Source organism: Camelus bactrianus, chromosome 3 (assembly GCF_048773025.1).
Source record: "Camelus bactrianus isolate YW-2024 breed Bactrian camel chromosome 3, ASM4877302v1, whole genome shotgun sequence".
Classification (NCBI taxonomy): domain Eukaryota; kingdom Metazoa; phylum Chordata; class Mammalia; order Artiodactyla; family Camelidae; genus Camelus; species Camelus bactrianus.
The window spans coordinates 116,044,761-116,067,285 of NC_133541.1; the positions used below are offsets into that span (position 1 = coordinate 116,044,761).

A 22,525-nucleotide genomic window follows, 5' to 3' on the forward strand; every position below is an offset into this window, starting at 1 on the left:
GGTCCAACAGTGAACAGGGTAGGCTGCGTCCCTGTTGTTACAACCTTACATTCTTAGGGAGAAGACAAACGACAAACCAAATAAACTAATAAAAAAATTTTTAAAAGAATCATAGAGCCAGGAATGTAGATGGCTGTGATTTAAATGTGCAGCATTCTCTGAGAGCTAATACAGTCAGGAGTGGGAATGAAGAGTTCCTGTTTGGGGTAGTGGAATGGTTAATTTTATGTGTCAACTGGACCAATCCATGGGGTGCCCAGATATCTGGTCAAATATTAGTCTGTGTTTCCACAAAGTTCTTTTTGGTTGAGATTAGCATTTTGATTGGTGGAGTAAAGTAGATTGCCCTCCACAGTGTGGGTGGGCCTTATCCAATCAGTTGAGCCTGGATAGAACAAAAAGACTGACCTTTCCCCCAGTAAGAGAGAATACTCTTATCAAACTGTCCAGATTTTATCTGTAACATTGCCTCTTCCTGACTGAAGGCCTATCCACAGAGCTCCCTGAGCCTCCAGCCTGCTGGCCAACCCTGCAGATTGGCTCTGTTTCTCTGGAGAACCGTACCTACTACAGGTACCCTCTGGGGCAGAGGAATCCAAAAGGCAAAAAGGAAGGGTTTTCCAGGTACAGAAAACAGCAAACAGAAAGATCTTTGCCTTGTTCTAGGAGGTACAGGCCTCCAGGTTGAAAGCTGGGGCAAAGCGTAAAAGGTGGTATCAGAGCGCAGGCAGGGCCTCGAACACCACAGTTCAGCCTCCTTTCCAAGTCAAATATGGACTCATTAAAGGATTTACAACATGAGGCACCAGGACCCATATGTGTTCTAAAAAGATGACTTCACAGAGACGTAAAATCCAGATTGTAGGAAATATGTATGAGACAAAGGACCAGGTTCCTATGATAAATTGCAAGAAAAGAGAGACAGAGAGAGGGAGGGAAAAAAACACTAGATGAAGACACAGGAGACAGATTAACCTAATACAATGTAAAGAATTCTTTTCACCGCTAATTCATACAAACTTGTTTTAAAAAATTATAAGACAGGGAAATGTTCATATGTGACAGTTGGTCATATTAAGGAATTATTGCTAGTTTTTTTTGGTGTAGTAATGTTATTGTGATGTCTTTTAAAAATTATCTTTTAGAGGTTTGGACTGAAATAGGCATAGATGAAATGATATGATAACTGGGATTTGCTTGAAATAATCAGGAGAAGAAAGGTGGAGAGAACACAGAAGTGACCAAAAATTTAAAACTGCTGAAGCTGGGGGATGGGTATGTCAGGTTCATTGTAATACTATATTTTCACGTCTGAACTTTCCCAAATTAAAATCGGTGAGCAAATAGGATTGGAGGCAGGCCTGAGCAGCCCCAGACAATACAAGAGGCTGGTGGTGGGCACTCTTGGCATTCTTTGTAGGGAACTTCCACAGGTTTGTTGATGGATGGACAGAAGGTAGAGGCGGAAGGAAAGAAAGAGACCAATGCTGACCCACAGCTATCTAGATGAAGTAATAAAGTTGAGACAAGAGGAAAGAGGGCAGGACATAGCCATTAAAAGAATGACACAGCAATTATCGCCAAGATAGTGGGAGATTCAACTCCCAGTAGCCCTTGAGCTCCAATCTATGCTCACTGTAATACAATCGCATGCTAAATGGCACTCCCACTGGTGCCAGGACAGTTTCAAGGCTGACCATAAAAGGTCAAAAAGTGGGTGATGGCGCAGTTCCTGGGAATCCCAGCCCCTTCCCCAAAGCAGGAGGAATAATCTTCCCACTTGTTAGCATATGAAGCTACCCAGCCCATAGAGACTAAAAAGCAGGCATCTCAGGGCTCTCTGTCTCTGTCTCTGTCTCTCTGTCTCTCTCTCTCTCTGCCTGTCCCTTGCCTTTTGAGATGGCCCACACTCTGTCTATGTAATGTGTATCTACTTTAACTTTACACACCCACTCCCCCATGCCTCGTGGCCTCTCTGGCCTTCTGAGACAGCCTATACGCTGTCTATATGTAATAATAGAAAAGAACAAATCTGACTCCATATTAGATCTGTTGTTCCTTTGGCTTTAACCCTGTGGCCTGTTGTCTAGGCTTAGTCTTGCCAGCTCTGCACCTTTTGTAAAAGAATGTTGCCTTTAGCCTGAAATAGACAGCCTATTCTCAAGGCTCTGACCTTTACGGATAGGAACACTTTTGCACTCCTATAAAGATAACAAGTTGCAGAATAGAAAATAGCATTTGTTATATTGGAGGTTTACAGGGGCATCATGATCTGGTGCACATGGACAGCTGCAAGAACAAAGGATTCCGCCAACAAAGAATGCCTACACCAAGAAGTTTGCAACAACCAAGCATACCCGCTCTCCTTAATTCTGACTTGGAGAAGATGGTTCTCCAAGACATTAGTCTGCCATCTTCTCTGTCTGCCGGCTTTCGGAATAAAGTCGCTATTCCTTGCCCCAGCACCTCGTCTCCGGATTTGTTGGCCTGTCCTGTGATGAGCAAAATGAGATTGGACTCGGTAACATAAGCACCAGGAATAGATCTACCGGGATGCAGTGTATTCTTCTCTGGTACTGACTGCCCTCCTCTCTTGGAGGCAGGCAGCGGGAACCGGGAGCCATCCCTGAACCCCCACACCTGAGCCCCGCCACAGCCCTACCAGGAAGGGCCAGTGGAAGAGGAGGAGGCCGGCCATGACTTCAGGAGTCGGGGAAGATGGCGAGGAATTTAATGACTGGGAGGATGACCACGACTATCTAGAAGAGGAGCAGCTGAGTGGTACAGGTACAGAGCATCAGCAGCCCTTGAAGAATGCAACAAGGTGTTTCTGAGAACCTCCAGCACTAGAGAAGCAGCTCTGGATGGCGGGTTTCAGATGCATCATGAGAAGACCTCGTTTGAGCAGTTGGCTTTTATCAAAGAGCTTTTTTTCCCCCACTTATGGTTGTCAATCGTCTGACTGAAGAACTCGGTTGCAATTAGACTATTGATAGAGAGTAGTTAAATGATGCTAAAAGAGGAGGAAAGTACTTGAGGAGAGACCCCAGATTCCAGTCTCTTGAGTTCATTCCGAACAGTTCTGTCAGTGAAACACTTGATCTTGCAGAATAGAGTAAGGCAGTGACTTCCTCATGAAAAAGGAAGAAAATTGTTAAAGAAAAAGGATCTTAGTATTGTTGAAACCTGTTTTCAAGAACGTCCTGAAACACCATTACAAGAGCCCACTATATTAATTATATGAGAAAAAGGAAATAACTCGTCTGATTGAGGACACAAGATGTCTTTGAGTTATTTCGAATAACAGTGCATCCAGAAAACCTTGGCGATTCCACTTTATGATCTATCCCAGCCACAGTGATCAAAGGCTAAATTTTAGTGTAAGATAAATTGAGTATTCTTCAGTATCCCCAAAGGATAATCATTCCCCAAAAGAAATACATATCTTGTGAGCTGTATCTTAAAATGTGTTTCCAGGAGCATCTGAGAATTTGCTTGTACTTCTATCTTGATCACTTAGAAAGCTACTGTGATCTATAATTCAAAGAAAATTAATTGTCTTGACAATTTTTAAAAGTCAAACATCTAACATCCTTATACACTAAAGAAATTTTGTTTTACTCTCTCTCTCTCTGTTTTTCATTTAACTTTACAGGCAAAAGACTTTGACCTTAATAAGAATCGGTGAGTGAAAATTGTCAACTAAAAGGAAAGCCCTACATCTAAAAAAGACTTTATGAACACTCATGTCAACTCTTAAAGGTTTTAAACGTGTTCCAAAATCCACCTTAGTATCTGAAGTTTCCGTCTCCTCCTCTAATTAAGCTTGTTATTGGTTATACACGACATTCGAGATAATTTTTTTAAGCGAGATTCAAATCTATTTCTATAGCAAGATCACAAATAAATATATAGACTCACTGGTGCAGGTAAAAATCAACAGAAAACCAACTGGAGATTAGTTCACCAAATAGTGATGGTTATCTCAGTTTGGGGCTTGCGGGGGAATTTTTTTCTATATATTTTTCTCTTGGATTTTGCTATTTTTTTTAAGAAATGGATTTTTATAATTAGGCGGGTGGGGGTAAGAGGGTGTCTGTAGAGTGTGCAATCAAGCGTGTTTTGTCAAGACCTGAAACTTCCAGCTGAAACATTTGTTTCAAGGGTGGAAACTTCAGGCAACAGAGCTGCATGGATGGAGGCCTCAGATTGTGACCAACGTGGTCACTAAAGAGCCACTTCTGAATGTGTCAGTGTTTCTGCCAAAAAATGTAACGGGTTTAAAGAAAAGGAACTGGGAAAGGCAGTGCAGGATTTCCCCTTCCTTTAATTTGTAAAAACAACACACGCTCATAGTTAAACAAACAAGCAATCGTGTAGAAAGCTTACTCTGCATCCACGCCCAGTCCCCAAAGGTGAATGGTCCGGGTGACTTCTTGAGCATCCTTCCAAAAACCGTTGTGTGAGGTCTGCGCTTGGCGAATTCTCTTTTGTCAAAGCGTTCGTACAGCACAGATTCCACGCCTGTGGCTGTGGCCAAGCTAATTCTGTTGGTTGAGGTTTGGTTTCTGTGCTGACCTGTAGGCCCATCCCAACATTCGGTTTTCCTCAGGACCCAGTGGATGTTGCCTGAATTGAAAAATGACAGCCAAAGGCACGCCGGCATTCTCCAAGTAAGGTAGCGTGGCTGAGCGGTCCAAGGCGCTGGATTAAGGCTCCAGTCTCTTCGGGGGCGTGGGTTCGAGTCCCACCGCTGCCAGGGTGTGGTGATACTTTGCACTTTTTTCCACACAGCATGCGACTTGTACAAAAGTAGTATGTGAATTGGAGGCCCACCTGTGGACTACGTTTCTCCGGATGTGCGACTCCCTTTACCAGCATGCGGCTATGAAATACCCCAACTCCGTGCGCGCCCATATTGTTGACAGCAAGCGGGGTGGGTTACAGTCTACACTGGTGGACCAACTTCAAAATTATAATATTCAAATAGTAAGAAAAGGGAACTATAAAAGAAAGCTTGTTTCCGCCCGGTTTCGAACCGGGGACCTTTCGCGTGTTAGGCGAACGTGATAACCACTACACTACGGAAACCCACAAGGGGTGGGCTCTGCATAATGCTATTGATTGTTGGGAAAACCTCTTGTAGGTACAATAGATACAGTTTTATGAACGTTAAAGGATGATCCCATGACCCAGACAAGTGGAAACACTCGCAGGAGGCTCTGCACCCAATCTCCCACCGGCGATCTCCGGTTCTGAGGCGGCTTACTCACCCTGCTACCTGCTCTTCTTTCAGATCCACAGCTCTTCCGGAACCCTTGGTGAGGTCAACTTCCCATCCAGGACAAAAACGGCCCACGGAACAATAAATTTAATTAGGAGGTAGATGAGGAAAAAAAAAAAGTGGGCTCGTCCGGGATTTGAACCCGGGACCTCTCGCACCCAAAGCGAGAATCATACCCCTAGACCAACGAGCCACTCCGTGGGAGAACTCGTAATTTTAGCTCCAGATATGAATCTACATAGAATTGCTTAATTGCTGAAAAAGTGAATCTTTATTTCTGGCATATTCAAAGCACCTCCCGGATTTTCGAGTTTCCCACGCCCAACCTATCCCTGTTCGACACATATTGGCGCCCTCTGTGAACTCTCAGCCGTAAGTAGCTCGCTCAGCGTTAATGCTCGGTATCACTTGACCCCTCTGAGATCTGGAATCCGAACGAGGGCCTCATTGCTAAGGCTACTCGGGCAGCAGGCCAGGACATCCCTTCGTTTTAGAACTCCCCCTTTCTCGAGGGAGCCCAAATAAGGCGCAAGTCTGGAGGCCCAGGGGCAGGGAGCAGAAGCCGGGAGAGCCGAAGGGCTCCTTGAGAGAACTGGGCCCTAGGCTTGGAGGGGACGCGGTATGGACTAGGTTCCGAGCCGCAACAAACGAAATGAAACCCTCGTAGTCCTTTCCTGTGGGGCGCCTGGTAACGAGACGGGGGCTTCTCTTTATCGTTTTACGAAAATAAAGAAACAACATATACTTATTTGCAAAATGTTCATAAAACGTAGGGAAGTGAGAAATAAGAAGCAGAAATGAGATAACCAGGAAGCCGGCTCCCCCAATGGTGACCGACCGCGGTAGTTCGTGCGCCGCCCGCGAAGATCACAGTGCACGCGCGCGCACACGCGGCGCCCACACCGCGCGTCCTGGCTCCCCGCCCTCGCTGCGTTCTCTTGGAATCGCCCCAGAACAGTCCCCCGCCCAGAGAACCAGAGGCCTGGGCCGGGCGAGCGCTTTCCTCCTGCAGTTCCACTGGGTTATTTAGTAATTTAAAGAATAAAAAAAGTGATTCTGATTCCCTGCTTTAGGAATTCACGAAAATCCACTCAGAGCTGACCCAAAGGTTTATTTTTGTGCCACCGGAAGAGAAATTCCCTACCCAGGTGGCTGTTACAAAACATCGTGGGAGACGAACGGTGGTTAACCGACTCCAAGGAAAAGTGCTATTTTTTCCATTGGCACTCTCCGCAGTCTTGCTCAGGCCGCTGCGCTGACCTCTCCACTCGCTGCTCCTTCTCTCGGCCTCTTCCTTGGAGACCACGATGCTAATGAATCCCATCCCCACCTAGTGTTGTCTCCACCTCCTCCAGGGCACCCTCAGCGTTAGGTGGGCTCCCCTCTGCTCACGGCAGCTGAGCGTCCTTGGCTTCCTTTGGGTCACTACGGCCTCCGTGTTGTAAGCATTCGCGTCTCTTCTCTATGGAATTATACAAAGAAAAGGGCAAACAAGTGTCCACATCCATGACACCTGAACCTAAAGACCATAACTTTGTCACATTCGCTTCCACTGTGTTTTTTTAAACAACTATTTAGTTTTCCTTTTAAACAAACAAACCAACTAACATATGCTACCCTTCCGATTGATTCATTTATGCTGTTAACAGAAATCAAGTGTACAAAATGAGCCTAAATCCTTAACGAACAATGGGGGTGCTGCCGCATAAGCAGAACCTGGCCTGCAGGAGGTCGCCCTCCCTCCGTGGCCTTCGAGGGCACGACCCATCCAGGCGGCCTAGGCAGAGGCAGAGGACCTTCAGAAAAGCCCTGAGCGAGTGGCCATCCCACTTCAGGACTGACTCCGAGCAGCAGTCTAGCTTGGATCAGGGCTCGAAATAGAACCCGGGCCAGGTACATCAGAGGAGAGAAAAACACTCGCGGGAAACTGGGTAGACGTCCAGGAGAGGTGAATGAGGTGGGTGGGGTTCGTGGCAGGGGAGGGATGCGCTCCCCTCCCTCACCCAACCCCGCTCCCATCCAAAAAGCCAAACTTTGCGTCAAGACCCGAACGGATTTGCGGCCCTTGCGCATCCCAGACTCCCGGGATTCTTCAACTCTTATGTGCCTACCCTATTGGAAGGCCACCCCACTACAGAAGCCATTGCGGGAACCAATGGCGAGCTACGCGGGGGCTTAAACATAGCCCTACTCCGGACTAAAATAGTAGATTCCCAGGGTCCGAGGGGAGGAAGGCCGTTCATAGGTGGTCCCCACGCAACAAAGAGGAAAGAATTAGAGATCAGCCCTGGTCCAAGTGGAGCAACAGGTAAGGGAACGGAAAGTTCTGCCACGAACTCGCAGAGAGGGCGCGCAAAAGGAAGCGAGAAAGGGACCGCGGGGAAGAAGGCGCGTGGATCCGGTGATCGCACAAGACCGAGGTCGTAGCGGGTCTGGCCTTCTACAGATTAGGCCACGGGAGGGAGGGGCCAATAGGTGGCCGGCACTTGAGGGGCAAAAGTGCGGAGCTCCGCCAGTGTCTGGCCTTTCAGAATGACAGAAATTCGTCTTGTCGCGGGCATCTTCAGTTCCTCCACCCTTCGGAAAAGGGTAGAAAAAGTAGGCGGAAAACGGTGGCAGGCCCCAGCGAGATTTGAACTCGCGACCCCTGGTTTACAAGACCAGTGCTCTAACCCCTGAGCTATGGAGCCAGCTGCGAAAATCTTTTCTGCGCAGGAGCAATTAATGCCACTAACGTTGCCGCGCAGCCGCAGACCATCACAAGGAGGAGCTAAGCGGCGAAAGGTGGGTCGACGTCCCCGGGCAACTGTGAGCTGTGTCCGGCTGCCGCCGCCTCACTTGCGGCGTCAGTAAGTGTCAGCGCCGTAAGCTGAGCTACAAATCCTGGGAAAGAGCCCGGCGAAGAGAAGGCGGGAGCTGCGCGCGCGGACGGGCAGAGGCTGTGAGCGATCGGGTGACGGCGGGGGCGCCGCGGGCGGGGGCCGGGCCTCCGATAGGCGGAGTCGGTGGAGGGCCCCGGGGATGGAGCGGGGTCCCGGCGAAGACTCGGAGGGAGGGGTCCGCCGCTTACTGCGTAAGAGAGTAGGGGTCCGAGGTCAGGGCACTGAGGGAGGGGTTAGAGGACGGGTGTCAATAGGCCTGTCCTGAGAGGAATCCAGATCTGAGCTGGTAAGATGGGCAGGTGGAGATCAGGAGGGAAAGGTTGGTGGAGGATGGGGAGGAAATCAGAAGGACTGGATCGGGACTGGAAGCTCCTGGCCCCTACTGCAACTTGAAGCAAATTAGGAAAAGGAAGCCTTTAGGACCTGTCTTGGACTTTGGGGGAGCTGGCTCCGTCAGGGCCCCCAAAAGGACCCACGAGGTAAAGGGCAGGGAGAGAGATGGAGAATCCAGGTGAGGGAACGGGAGCTCTAGCCTGGCAAAGGTGAGAAAGTGGCAGCAGTAGTTGGTGGACCTTGGTCCGGTGGCCCAACCTGCCCTTTGGTCCTTGCAAAGCCAGATGACTTAGGTCACTGGGTCACCAGGCCATAGAAAGGTCCCTGGTGACCTCCAGTCTGGATGCTGAGGAGCGGTGTGACAGTCTGGTGTCAGGGATGTGGGTTCTTCTGTCTCAGCAGCTCAGGAGGATCTAAGACCAGTTAAGGGGTGGAGTCAGGAGGACTAGAGTTAGGCCAGCCGTTGCTCTCAGAGGCCCAGAGATCTTATGATGGTCAAAGGATGAGAGGAAAAATCACACATGCAGGCATACTCTCACACCTAAGTCATCCTTGTGACATCCTAAGTCACTGCACCACCCTGGTGACGAAGAGTAATCTCTCACAGTCCACATGGAGTTGTTATGTAACTGTTGTTACATCTCTTCAGATATATGGATATCTACATAGTCATTCTACAAACTCTGATAGACACACAGTCACATTCACAACACAAAAGCTGAAAATATACACACAGACAGCCACCCCTGCAGTGCCCAGACCTGAACCACGAGGCACCTCACCAGTCACCCTACCTTCTGTGACCTGTGATGTGTTGCAGTATTTCAGCGCGGTTGTTAGATGATATAATGGGAATTGTGATACTCAATCCAAAAGCCATATAAGCCCAGATAACATTGGGGCTTGATGATAATATCTGGCAATTTAATTAGTAAATGAATGTTAGAAATGGATTTTCCTTGTGGAAATCAGTGATATTCAGATACGTGGATTGGCTACAATGTTCGAGAGCCACTCTCCATGTATGAGCAAAACAAAGGATTCACCTTCTGGAATGCTGCTGTAGGCTGGATGATTAAATGTTCCTGTCCCGAGCCCCTAAGACCCTCGTATGCAAAGTGTGCTTGAAGCATCTCAGGGACAGACCACGGAAACTCCATGATGCTTGCAGACCAGACTGTTGGATGATCACTGTCCCTGCATGTCAACATGTCCATCTAAACAATCTGTGCGGGACAGAATTAAGTCTGAGACTGGCTTTCATATAGCTGGGTAGCCAGGTAGTGGGAGAAGGAAACATTTGTCCCTCACCTAAATATGGGGTGGCTAGTATTTTACAACAAATCAATAATAGGTTATGACCATACTGATGTAGGTCTGTTTGCACCTAAACCTATGTGTGTGATCCTAATTGCCCTCTCCAAAATCCACGTTCCCCCCGCCCCCATCCCTGAGGTCAGAGATGTAAACTCACTTGCACAGTCCTCACATGCATAAACACACATACTCACCATCTGGCAGAAACCCTTGCTCATAATTGTGTTCCTCCATTCAGACTGAGGGAGTTAAGAATGAGCCAAGGCACCCTAGAAATGAGCTCACAGTCTGTATTTGCATCTCCCCATCCCCCTCTCCTGGGACCACTAAGAAGGGAACAGCCCATCTCTACCCTGCCAAAAGCCCAGCCATATAGAAGCTGGGGAACAATTAGCCAAGGGAATAACACCCACCAAGGCACAGGGCTGAGCAGTCCTTGGCACCAAGGTCCTCTGCTGTTGGCATACATTTGGGAAGCTCCAGGAAGGGTCGGTCAGGGGCATGCCTGTGCCCCCTACATTTCCATGCTGGTGTTAGTTGCTTCTGTAAAATTATAATTGCTGTCTTGTGTTTCAAAACTCCAGAATCTTTGGTCTCCTTACCCAAGGGAGACTGTACTTTGGCACTTGAAAAGGGTTTAGGCAAACGTGAGAACATGAGGCTGTCACTGTGGCCAAGGATGTACATGTCACCAAGCTAAGGGGTGTTGGACGGTAGCAATGCATTTATGCTGCTGTCCTGGGCTCTTCCCTCATGTACAGATCAAGGATCTCCTTCCAGTTCTGGCCCAGACTCTCCTCTAAGCTGGGAGTACAGTGCTTCTCCCTGAGTAGACTTCAACAGGCCAGCCAGATCCAGGTCTCTGAAGCCAGAGCTGGCAGGTGACAAGAAGGCAAAGCAGACGTGATCATGAACCTGGCTGGCCCGGCAGGAACCTGCATCCTTGTAACTGAGGACAGCACAGAACCAGGGCTTGCTGTTGTTCAACAAACTTCTGAAATGATCCTCTTGGCTCAGTGATTCTGTAGCAGAAGTCAGCTTTCCTCGCTGAGTCATGCATGCAGAGAATGGAAGCCAGGCACCCACCACGTTTCCAGGGGACCTTCCCAGCTGCCCAAGTCGAGATTTCCAAAAGTGAGCGTAGGTAGATCATGGAGCCAGAGGCCTTGCTGAGCTGGGGCAGTGATAGGAAGCACCTGTGTCAGGAGCTGGGCTCCTGTCCTTATTCACCTCCGCCTCCTCACTGCTCAGGCCAAATCTACAGGCCTAGGACAGGCAGAGGACAGGCCTGGAGGGTCCAAGGCATCTCTTCTCCTGCTCTATTGACCTCGGAGCCCTTTCCCCAGCCGCCCACTCTCAGGTCTTTGATGTTGTGGTCTGCAGAAGCCCTTCTAAAAGCAGCCTGGGGCAAGAGTCTGGAGGGCAGACCCAAAGTGACCAGGAGGCTCCATCGGAGGACCACATCCTACCCACAGGCAGCCAGGACTAGGAGGAGGTCACCCACTGGCAGGCCAGGCAACGCCCCCCTCAAGGCCAGATTCGCAAGTAGGTGCCTGTGGAGCAGACAGAGAAAAGGGGAAACACGCGCTCTTGGAAGTTGACGCGGAAGGTGTAGATGTGACGCATGTCCTCTGCGGCGTAGAAGGACACGGCCCCCACCTCCAGGTCCAGGGCCACCCGCACGCGGGACAGGTGCCCACAGCTGAGGGGCGTCCGCTCGGGGCTGGTCACCGCCCAGTACTGCCCGCTGTTGAGCTGCAGCGCCCAGACGCCCTCCTCGGGGGTGAAGGGCGTGAGGCCCTTGCGGCGCACGCTCTCCCGGGCCACCCCGAAGGCCCAGCCATCCTTGGAGCCCACTTCCACCTCCCAGTGGTGCCGCCCGGACGAGAAGCCACACGACGCCAGGACCCGAGTGTTGGTGTCAAAGCGGCGCGGGTGGCTAGGCAGGTCCTGGGCCCGCTGTCCAAGACGCACGCTCTTAAGATCCAGAGAGAGGATGAGCCGGGGGTTGGCCGTGTCCGGGTCCAAGGTCAGCTCCACTGTAGGGGGGCGGGGTGGGGGGGGTGGAGAGACACAGAGAGATGTCCCAAGCAAGCTCCTTGCACAGCTCCCGCCCCCCCTGTTATTGATCCCCCCAACCCCCCCCACCCTCCCCACCCTCCCCACCCCCGTTCAACAAGTACGTGTTGAAATCAAACAAATACATTTAATGGCCCTGAGTTGGATCGTGATTCAAACAGATCGACAAATGCAACTGAAAAGACAATTGGATTTTGGACACTAGATACTGGAAGGAATCATTAAGTTTTTACTTATGATGATGGTTTTGTGTTTACGATTTTTTAAAAGAAAAAAGTCTCTCTCTTTGGAGACAACATACTGAGATATTTATGGAAATGACAGTTATCTGTGATTTGCTCCAAAATAATCCAGTGGGCAGAAGTGGGGAGGGGTGTTTATGAAAAATACTAGTGAGAGTCAGCAATTGCTAAAGGTGATGGGTACCTAATACTTGATATGCTCTCCTCCATACTTTAGTGTATGTTTGAACTTTTCCATAATAGATAGTTAAAATATGCACACTTGTTGTACGTACTACTATGTTCCAGGTCTGTTCAAAGCCCTGAGAATCCCACAGTGGAGTATCCCTGCCCTCCTGTAGCTTCCTTCCTCAGGGGAGAGGGAGGAGAGACAAAAAATGATAGAGGAATCAGGAGAGCAGACTGCAGTTTCAACTAGAGGGTCCAGGGAAGGCCTCACTGAAAAGGTACCTTTGAGAAAAGACATAAAGGAGACGAGGGAACCAGACATGTGGCTGTCTAGGGGAAGGATGTTCCAGCCCCAGGCATAGCCAGTGCAGTGCAAAGGCCCTGAGGTAGGTATGTGCTTGGTGCATTCCAGGAACAGCAAGGAGGGTGTGTGGCTGCACAGAGTGAACTAGGGGAAAAGTGTGCAGTGAGGCCAGATCCTGTGGGGCCTTGAAGACCACAGTGAGGACTCCAGCCTTTACTGAGTAAGGGGGAGGGGGGCTGTCGCACAGTTCTGGGCAGAGGAGGGATGTAGTCTGACTCAATTGGTTTAGATTCTTCCCAGGTGAAGTCTGATTTAGCTCGGCCATCAGCGTCAGGAATATGTGCTCTCCCCTCCCGACTCCTCCTCCACTTGGATCTCACGCTCGCTAAGAACCACCTCCCTTCCTGTCTTCAGTCCCCTCCTGCTTCCCCTGACCCCTGCACACAACCCCTGTCCCCAGGAGAGGTCTCCATCTGTCTGGGAGTGGGGACAGGGAAGAGAGGCTGGTCCAGGTGACCGACAAGCCCTCCCCCCTCATCTAAATACCCCAACGTGCAGGGCACTCCTGCTCCCGACCGACCCAGAGCTTCTAAGCCTAGAGGCCTCACTGTGGCCTCAGGGGATCCGAATTGGGAGGATGAGGGAGAAAGGGCAGCAGATGGCAGCGCTGCTGAGGTGGATGGGCAGAAGGAACCAACCACGCCCAGAACCCAGGGAGACAGTCACTGGAGGGGAGCGGATCTCTATGCGGCCAAGTGACAGATACTCACTACAATAACCATCCTACCTTTTTCCTCTTTCTCCAGCTCTCCCCGGAGATCTTCTGAGAAGGAGAAACAAAGCAGCATGTGCATGAATGACATGGGAGACTTCTCTCTGGCAATGACAGTGGCACCAGCTCCCCGCTGGCTCACTCACTCCCCAGATCCCTTGAGTTGACGGGCAGGCGCTGAGCCAAGCATGGCAATGGGGAGAGGCCAGTATTCTTGCTCTTCCTCTCCCACCTCGCCCTCTTCTGCCTGGAGCCATTCTGAGCTGAGTTCTCCTTCCTCATCCCCCTTTCTGCCCCCAATGCCCCTCTATCCATCTGTCCCCAGGGGAAGCTTCATGCCCTGGGGTAGAGGTGGGGTTTCTAAATAAATTAGTCGCCAAGACCTGCCCGGGTCAATCTGGCCTTTGACACACCCTTGTCACTGTTTTATCACACAGCTTCTGGAAAGGCACATCCTCCGGACCCCAACCCACCAGAAACACACCGCCACCACCAGCACTGCATGGCCCAGCCCCCCACACAGGCCCCTACCTTTGAACTTCTTGAGCAGCCCCTTTAAGACAAAGGTCTTGAGGGAAACATTCCAGACTTTATTCTTCATCTCCGAAGAGACTGTGGTTGGCTTGGGGGCAGGCACATTGCTGCATCTGCGGGACAAGGACCCTGAGGAAGGCTCACAAACAAGGTCCCGCTCCCACTGGGCTGTGACAGTTAGGACAGTGAGGTTGTCTGGGTGGGGAGATGTGGAAAAGGAGAGCTTGACCTTGTGCTGGAATACCCACGGCCAGGCAGCAAACGTTTGCCTCAGAAGGTAGCCAGGTAAAGCAGTAGGGGGTGGGGACCAGGAGGTGAGAGGTCAGAGGTGGGGAATGAAGAGAGAGAACTCAGTGGAAAAGAAGAGCCAGAGGCCCAGGGAATTGTTAGGTCCACTCACCTGCTTAGTGTGGTTTTGAATTCCTGGAAAGAAAGATGAGAGAAAACTAAATCAGCCCTGGGTAACCTCTATTCACCTTTGAGAAAATAAAATTGGCCCCTTGCCCTGCTTCCAGAGAAACAAGCAAGAAGCAGGGGTATCACTACCCCACCTCCCACCACTGCCTGCAGGGGCCCCAGGTGGCAATGGCTTCCCGATGTGGCTGGCCACTCAATGTCTCATCAACAAGGTAGACCCCCTCAGCCCTGCCCACACCTCTGCAAATGCTCCCGTCATCATAGAATCGTCGTCACGGGAGCCAAGTGCTAGGACCCAGCGTTGCCTCTGCTTTCAGCATCACCCAAGACGAGTGACAGCCCTTAAGGCAACAACTGGTCACTCAGACCAGTGTCTTTTAAATGACCATTCTTAACCCATTTGTGACTTGAGAAGTTTATTTATTGTCACAGGTGTGTGACAAAAATAGAATACATTGATTAAGATACATTATGTGGATCATGGTTAAGAAAGTTTTATCACGTCTCCTTAGGCCTCTAACCCCAGGAAAATCTGGGCTCCTCTTTCCAGTCCCCTTTGGCTCCAGATTGTGGGATTCTACTAAACTCATAGGGGTATAACTCTGTTCTCGTTCCATTCTTGATGTCTTAGGATAAATGACTCATACCTCTGGCTGAGCCAGACTCACCTGGAGAAAGTCAAGGTCGGGCTTGCAAGTTGTCTCCTGGATCTGGCTGCTGAGCTTGGAGAGCTGGGCGATCTCGCTCCCGAGCTGGGCCAGGTTCTCATTCTGCTTCTGCGTCACCTCCCGGGACAGCTCCTCCAGGCGGCCCAGGAGCCGGCCCTCCTGCTCCACCAGGAAGGCCCGCAGAGCCTGGAACTCCGCCCCCACCTTCTCTCGCTCGGCTGCCATCTGCTTCTGTCCCAGGAGGAGAAGGGAAAGGGGGGAGAGGATGGGGCCATTGAGACACCATATGTGGACAGGACCCAGGGCAAAGTTCCAGCCCCCTCACTGCTCAGGGCTCAGAGACTCACCCACACATGTCCACCATGCCCACACTCTAAGTTTCAGATCCCAATTCTGAGCACACAGCAGCCTCAATGTGTGCTTTTTTCCCTTCCCCTGTCACAGATGCACCCATGTGTCTCTTCAGATCTGGGCTCTCCCACCAACTTAGGGCAACTTCAAACTCACCCTGGACCCACCCAAGGCTGCAGTTTCCTCATTTGAAAAGTGGGAGGGATGCATTAGTAGCTCCTGCAGTCACTGTAAGAATTAAACTACGGTCACTTTTACTTCCCCAAACACATTTACGTTGTGTTAAAAACAAAACAAGGCAACAGGCCCAAAGTGGAGTTGCTTATGCCAAGCCCCATGTCACCAAACTAAGACTTAATTAGAGTTTCAGTTCTCCTATAAGTGTCATCTTAAACCAGCCAAAAATGAATCGCCTCCAATTAGTGTTTGTTCAGTAATCTGCCTGACGAGCCCCTGTCATCCCTGCAGCAAACTTGCAATAATCAATCGCTTTTTTGCCTATTACAAGTCAAGAGACCTGGGTTCAGGCCACTGCTCTCCATTCTTCAGGAAGCTGGGCAAGCAGGCAGCAGCGGCACAGGGCACTTTACAGGTGTTAACTCCCTCAATGCTGACAACAACCCAATGATGTGGGTACCGCTCTCATCCTATTTTACAGATGAGGAGACAAAGACAGAGAGGTGTACCACCAGGAAGCGGGAAGCCAGCATTTTTTTTTTAACACCTTTATTGTGGTATGATTCCTGTACGGTAAACTACACATATTTCAGATGTACAATTTGATGAATTTTGCTAGATGTGTACACCCATGAAACCTCCACCACAATCAAATAGCTAACTTGTCCATCACTCCCCAAGACATGCAAATTTCAAATTCCCAATTTATCCCTTCCCACCCCCTTAAGCCCCTGGGAAGCCAGGATTCTAATCCAAGGAGTCTGACCCCAGAGTCTGAACTTCTAACAACTACAGCATATGGCCTCTCAAGGAAGTAACACAAGTGGAACAGTATTTGCCAAAATACTCTAAATCAGGGTTTCCAACCTCGGCGCTATTGATATTTGGGCCAGATAATTCTTTGTTGTATGCGACCATCCTGTGCATTGCAGGATGTTTAAGCAGCACCCTCACCTCTGCCAGTAAACACCAGTAGCACCCCTGCCCCAGTGTTGACAACGAGAAATATCTCCAGACATTGCCAAATGTCCCCTGGGGGCCAAAAATGCCACCAGTTGAGAACGACCCCCTCTAAATGGAAAGCACATTCTCAAATGAGAGAGTGTAGCTCAAATGGTAGCGCACATGCTTAGCACGCACAAGGTCCTGGGTTCAATTCCCAGTACCTCCATTTAAAAAAAAAAAAAAAGACCCAAACTAATAATAAGTAAGTAGACCTTAATGACCTCCTTCCACCCCTGCCAAATAGAAGTTTAAAAAAGATTCATTCTCCTTGTTACCACAGCAGCAATAGTTGTTTCATTAAGCAGGTATTTTATAATTATAAAGAATGGGGTGTGGGGAGGTGGCTGGGTGGGTGATGTGCTGGCAGAGGAAAGAGTAGAAAGTGCTAGCAATGTCATGGGGCGTGGGGTCAGAGACCATGAAGCTACTTAAGCTGTGGAAGGCCCTCTGGGTCATGGGTGTACACCATGTCATACACTTACTCCTTTTTCCAGCAGATGGACGTCTGGAGGGGTGAGAGGTGAGCTTGTGGAGGGAAGTGAATGACCAGGCAGGAAGGCCTGAGATGTGCATGGGATGCAGGAGTACCAGGTGAAGCTCAGGGTCAGGAAAGGACTCTGGGACATCTGAACTCAGAGTCCTCCCCTTCTCCCCACTCCTCTTCTTAACAGTGGTGGTGGTGGGGCGTGGTCCTCAGGTTTCTCTCCCTCCATTTTCTAATTCCAGAACTGAATAGCCCTGCCCTAACAGGCCCTAGTGGATTCTTTCATTCTCTTACATCTATTTATTGAGCTGGGAACTGAATTTTTGAGGTAGGAAATGACAGTGACCCACGTTTGCCCGCCTTAACCAAAATGAACCCAATTTCACTTTCCCCTTCCACTTCAAGGAAGACAAAATACCACCCCAAGCCACCAGGGGGTGCTGGGCACAATCGGCTCCTGAAAACCGGTCTCCAAACCTCCTGCCCTCTGCTGAATGGGGAGCAGCTCTGCCATCGCCTTCTTCACCTCCATTCCCCCTCTTCCCTAGCCTCAGTTGCAAAATTTCAAAAATTCTAAAAATGAAAAAAGTTTTTCGTAACTCCTTTGATGGTTAAATATGCCCTAGACTGACACGAGGCTGTTTATTTTTTGTTCCCACTTAATACGGATATATTTATATTTCTCCTCTGAAACATTAATGTGTTCAGTTGCAAGATGCTCCACAGACCCTAACTGGGGTGTTATGTATTACTGGGAGGACTATACATCCTGATTCACTGGGACAGTTCCAGTTTAAGCCAGCTGTTCTAAAACAATTATTTCAGCACTCCCCAAAGCCCTGATTATATAATATTACATAGTCATCCTATATAATATGCATTCCATTATATTTCTAAAATCCACTTCTGCTGTTCCACAGGCACACACTCCAAAAGCACACACATAGAGCCAGGGTGATGAGTGACCCTTTGCTGTCGCCCAGGAGGGGCCAACCTGGGGATTGCCCTGCTCACCAGGAGCTCCTTGCTCTCCTTCTCTTCGGTGGAACGAAACACCTCATAGTCATCCAGATCCTTCTTCAAGACCTTCAGCCTGGACTCCAGGAGTTCCTGCGGGAGGGTGAGAAGGGAAGCGTTTTGGGAAGAGGATTCTGGAAACCCCGATATGTGCCTTCCTGGAGACACCCAGGAGAAAGGGAAGGCCCTGTTCACTGGGGAGGAGGAGGCAGGGCTGAAGCTCTCTCTGGATGTGGCAATGGATATAGCCATTGCTGTATATAGGGGAACAGGGCAACTGCAGGGTGACTCGAAAGGGCCCAGGGTCTCACGTCCTCAAGACCATCTGTGCACAATCCACGCTGAAATGCAAGCCCCCTAGCAGCCTAACCTGCCTGGTCCTCTCTTTGCTCTCCTCACTACCATCAGAAAGCCCTCTGGGTGGGAGGGCTGGAGCAACGTAAGAGCAAAGAAAGACTAGAAGCTGTGTACCCCAGGCCTCCTCGCACACCCAGCAAGTTGGCAGGAAAGGGAAGCGCCCAGAATCGACAGCGTTGACACAACCCAGATGGCTCTCGGCGCTCTGCTCACCCAGGAGCCACCCACCCCGTTACCCCGACCTCTTGGGAAGGTCGTCCCACTCGGTCCCAGGGGGTGAGAACGTCGAACAGAGCCACGCCCAGGGAAGGGGCTAAGAGTGGGGGTGGCGAATGCGTGGGTGTGACGGAGACGCCGCTAGAAGCCAGAGACCAACAACAACAAAAAATCTCCAAATCCGTGGGGGCATCGCGCAGACCGTGCAGAAGGGGCCCAAACGCGAGAAGGGTGGGAGTGTGGTATTGGTGGTTTGGGGTTGACAGGGAGAGCTGCGGCTCAGTCCCGGAGCCAATGCCGAGCAGCACGGGATCGGAGAAAAGAAGCAGGGGTTCGCCTGGGCCTTCCTGCTCGCCCGCCGGTCGTCTACAGTGTGTGCACGGGAATGCAGAACTGGGGGGTCCCGGGGACCTGCAGGGGTGGGCTCGGCCCTTACCTTGGCCTCCTGCACGGCCTCGTCGAGCGGCAACACGGCGTGCGCGCGGTGCTCGCGGGCGCGGTCGCACACCACGCAAATGGCACGGCCGTCGTCCTGGCAGTAGAGCTTGAGCGGTTCGCCGTGCTGCGCGCACCCGGCCGCCACCGCCTCCGGAGCCCCGCGCTCCCCGGGCGCGGCCGCTGGCAGGCTGAAGCGCCGCAGCAGTGTGGCCACCGCGGCCAGCTGCCGGTTGGGCCGCAGCTGGCCCGGGCGCGCGGGCTCGCGACACTGCGGGCAGGGCAGCGAGAAGGGCAGCGTGCGGGACGCGGAGGTGACCCCCACGCCAGGGCGCTCCCAGCATCGCGCGATGCAGGCGCGGCAGAAGCTGTGACCGCACTCGACGGACACCGGCTCGCGGAAGAGCTCCAGGCAGATGGAGCAGGTCGCCTCGCCCTGCAGCTCTGCCGCCAGCGCCAGCGCCTCGGCCCCAGCGCCTGGGCCGGTCCGCGGACCCACCGCCGCCATGCGCGCCCTCGCGGCACCCAGGTCTGGCGGCGCCAGGGAGGCCACCTGATCCCACAGCACACGGCACAGAACGCAGCGGCCGGGGCGGTTCTCCGAGCGCCCACTCGGAGAGGAAGGGCGGGGCCGACGCCGGCTGGCTGAGACTTGAGCTGAGGGTGGGCCGGGCTGGAAAACGGGAGGGGAGGCTGCGTGTTGATGGCAGGCCGGGCGGCACAGGACGAGGGAATCTAAGTGCTGGCCAGTGCCCTGCGTTCCCGCTCTGGACCCCTCAGTCCCCCGCCTCGGCCCGCGGCCTCCTCGGTCCCGCGGCGCCTTCTCTCCGTCTCTCCCTTCGCTCGGCCTTGACGCAAGCCTTGCCTAGGCCGCCCCAGTCTGACACGGTCAGCCGTGGGAAACGGGCCGGGACAGGTGGATGCACACGCCCACCTGGGGGCCACTCTCAGTTGCCGCCCGCCGCGGACCAGGCACAGCCGGCCCGAGGGCCTGGCATCCGGACCACAGTGTCAGGTTCCCAGAGCGCAGGTTTGCCGGCTGCTCAGCTAAATTTGGAGTCTGGAAACTGGCTATTGCCTCCCAAGCGCCACCCCAAATCGTGGCATTGTATCCACCTGTCCTCTTCTCACTCCCCCTTGTTTATTCTTTATTTTTGTTTTTTAAGCAAGCAAGCAAGCATTTGCAATCAATTTCCCCACTTTATTCGGTGTTACCCACCCCCGCCCCAAACCCAGTCCTCTATTGTCTCTCCAGCTCATCTCTACCAGCCGCCGTCCAGAGCTGCCAGTATTATTTGCTTCCGTGCCCTCTCTCCTCATTCCCTCTGAAGGACACTCGGGCAGGTTTTCTTCCCCAACCTCCTCAGAAACCGCTCTTGTCAAGGTCACTAGTGACCATAGCGATCGTAACCCAAAGGTGAAGGCCCCTTCTCAGGCTTCACCTTCCCTCTCCTCTGATGCTTCCTCCTTCCTGACACCCTTTCTCAGCGCCTTTCAGGACAAGCAAACCCAGGCCAGAAAAAGTTACTTAGCTGACCAAAAACGACAGATTTAATTAGTCAAAACCAACTTGCCTGATGGAACAAAAACATTAAATAACTTCGTGGGATATTAATATTCCTTAAAGCCGTCTCTTTCATTGTCTTCATGTTATTAACCTCAGCATTAAAAACGTAAGAGTGAAAAAAAACAGGGAAATAATTTGCAGGCCCCACCCCTAGTCCTCAACATCTCATTCTCTTACCCCTTCCACTGCATCATCTCCTACAATCTGGTGATCGCAACAGTTCTCTCTCCTTCTATCCCGATCCCCTGCCCTACCTTCTCCATCCAGCTTTGAGAACAATTCTGTTAAAATGTTAAGTTAGATCAGGGCCCTCTTCTCAAATCCTCCAGATTACTACATTCTCCCCCTGAACACCGGCTCTATTTCTCTCGAGCACTATTCTTCCACTGGAATGTAAGCTGTTCGAGGGAATGGACTATGTCAGTTAAGTTCACGGTTAGACCTCAAGTTTTCTAAGAGCAGTTCTTAGTACGTGTAATAGCGCGGGGTGAACTTTTCTTCGATTGAATTGACTTAAACGTGGCTCAAAATTCAGATACATAGGGCAATTCACAGTGAAAGGTCTGCCCTTCGCCTACGCCCCAGTCCCCTTCCAATCTCCAGCAATGAACTTTGAAATTCTGAATTATTTTATACAAATATTAAATATTTTACAACATTCTCCTTTTTTTTTTTATTAAACGTAGCATCCTGCACCCAGTCTTTCTTTTTTCGGTTCACAGTTCATATTTGGGCATCGTGCTGGATGACTTTCCCTTCTTTTTCCACCGCTGCCTCCAAGTATTTTTCCCGGCCCTGTGCTCCTCCAGGGCGTCCGTCGGTGGAGGTCCGCTCGCCTGGTGTCAGTAGAGGACGCTGGAACAGCTTGCAGCGCTATCCGCCAGACTTGCAGTCTCTGGGGTGTCACGGCGAGCGGATGCAGACCGTCCACCCCGCGCCCTAGGCCAATAACCGACTAAGGCAGCATGGGGAAGAAAAGCAAAACAAGTGGGGATGTAGCTCAGTGGTAGAGCGCATGCTTTGCATGTATGAGGCCCCGGGTTCGATCCCCGGCATCTCCAGCGTGGGTTACGCGTTCGTATTTTTCTTTTTTCTGTCACAAGTTAAGAAATGCGCGGTGTTTCCAGAGCCCTAGGGAAAATCCGCAAAGCCTGGAGTTTGTACGGGTTGGGAGGGGTCGGCGGCAGCTCCCACTCACTCCAAGCCAAGCTCCTGACGGTACCTTTAAACTTAGGACTGAACAATCAGAGTGAGCGTGTGGATGGCATGTTTTCATTCCTCTTTGCCCCATGCGTTTTCCCAGGGACCAAAAGAGCTAGGACGCTGGCAGAATAGGGCAAGCAGAAAACGGACGTAAGTCAAAGGGACGGTTAGTCGAGCACGATCAGTCAAGCACAATGGGCAGATCAGTCTCCCAGGTTGCCAAGCACCCTTTAGTGGTACGATCCTGTCTCAGGTAAACGCCAACTTCAAAAGTGGAGTAAGATTAAGATAAAAATTGGAAACTCTGACTTTCACCCCGCCCGGCTAGCTCAGTCGGTAGAGCATGAGACTCTTAATCTCAGGGTCGTGGGTTCGAGCCCCACGTTGGGCGCAAGGTCCTTTTAATCATCTACCTGGATTGAAACAATTCTTTGCTCTTTCAGAAAATACCAAAAACTCTGATAATGTAAATTTATAATATGCAATACTGACTTGGTTCTTTTGCGGTTGGTTATATCCTTCATCTATTAACAAATGAGTTTTTGAAACTGTTTAAAACGTACGTAATAAAATTTACCATTTTAATCATTTTTAAGTGCACAGTTCTGTGGCTTTAAACACATTCACATTGTTGGGCAACCATCACCACCATCCATCGCCAAACTTTTTCCTATTCCCCAACCGAAACTCTACCCAGTAAACATGAACTCCCC

At 50.9% G+C, this 22,525-nt stretch overlaps 1 protein-coding gene, 1 long non-coding RNA gene and 6 other non-coding genes across 9 annotated transcripts; 4 read left to right on the forward strand and 4 right to left on the reverse strand.

The window, feature by feature from the left end:
• The first annotated feature begins 4,677 nt into the window (after window positions 1-4,677).
• Window positions 4,678-4,759, forward strand: TRNAL-AAG (transfer RNA leucine (anticodon AAG)). Its single transcript has one exon. It is a non-coding gene; the product is annotated as a tRNA-Leu (tRNA).
• Window positions 4,760-5,018: 259 nt separating this feature from the next.
• TRNAV-AAC (transfer RNA valine (anticodon AAC)) lies at window positions 5,019-5,091 on the reverse strand. The gene has a single exon. It is a non-coding gene; the product is annotated as a tRNA-Val (tRNA).
• Window positions 5,092-5,405: 314 nt separating this feature from the next.
• Window positions 5,406-5,477, reverse strand: TRNAP-UGG (transfer RNA proline (anticodon UGG)). Its single transcript has one exon. It is a non-coding gene; the product is annotated as a tRNA-Pro (tRNA).
• Window positions 5,478-7,760: 2,283 nt separating this feature from the next.
• Window positions 7,761-13,791, forward strand: LOC123615438 (uncharacterized). Its single transcript, XR_006723011.2, has 2 exons — window positions 7,761-8,225; window positions 13,416-13,791. It is a non-coding gene; the product is annotated as an uncharacterized LOC123615438 (long non-coding RNA).
• TRNAT-UGU (transfer RNA threonine (anticodon UGU)) lies at window positions 7,902-7,974 on the reverse strand. The gene has a single exon. It is a non-coding gene; the product is annotated as a tRNA-Thr (tRNA).
• Window positions 10,093-20,157, reverse strand: TRIM7 (tripartite motif containing 7). Of its 2 annotated transcripts, none has more exons than XM_074361049.1 (7): window positions 19,044-20,157; window positions 18,032-18,127; window positions 15,001-15,231; window positions 14,316-14,338; window positions 13,913-14,028; window positions 13,397-13,432; window positions 10,093-11,855 (listed from the first exon to the last, which is right to left on the reverse strand). In XM_074361049.1, exons 1-7 carry the CDS (start codon window positions 19,548-19,550, stop codon window positions 11,344-11,346), a joined length of 1,521 nt encoding a protein of 506 aa, XP_074217150.1. In that variant the 5' UTR covers window positions 19,551-20,157; the 3' UTR covers window positions 10,093-11,343. The 2 variants fall into 2 exon arrangements, with proteins under 2 accessions (XP_074217150.1, XP_074217151.1); XM_074361050.1 differs by lacking the exon at window positions 19,044-20,157 and adding an exon at window positions 15,508-15,579 and having other exon boundaries at window positions 18,032-18,099.
• A 1,441-nt stretch (window positions 20,158-21,598) lies between these two features.
• Window positions 21,599-21,670, forward strand: TRNAA-UGC (transfer RNA alanine (anticodon UGC)). The gene has a single exon. It is a non-coding gene; the product is annotated as a tRNA-Ala (tRNA).
• Window positions 21,671-22,130: 460 nt separating this feature from the next.
• TRNAK-CUU (transfer RNA lysine (anticodon CUU)) lies at window positions 22,131-22,203 on the forward strand. Its single transcript has one exon. It is a non-coding gene; the product is annotated as a tRNA-Lys (tRNA).
• The last annotated feature ends 322 nt before the right edge of the window (window positions 22,204-22,525 follow it).

Excerpts from the sequence above, each read along its gene's own strand:
- TRIM7 (XM_074361049.1), bottom strand. The coding sequence starts at position 19,550 with ATGGCGGCGGTGGGTCCGCGGACCGGCCCAGGCGCTGGGGCCGAGGCG. Across the intron at positions 14,029-14,315 it reads TTCAAAACCACACTAAGCAG|ATGCAGCAATGTGCCTGCCC; the intron begins GTGAGTGGACCT and ends CTTGTCCCGCAG. Across the intron at positions 13,433-13,912 it reads GCTGCTCAAGAAGTTCAAAG|AAGATCTCCGGGGAGAGCTG; the intron begins GTAGGGGCCTGT and ends TCTCCTTCTCAG.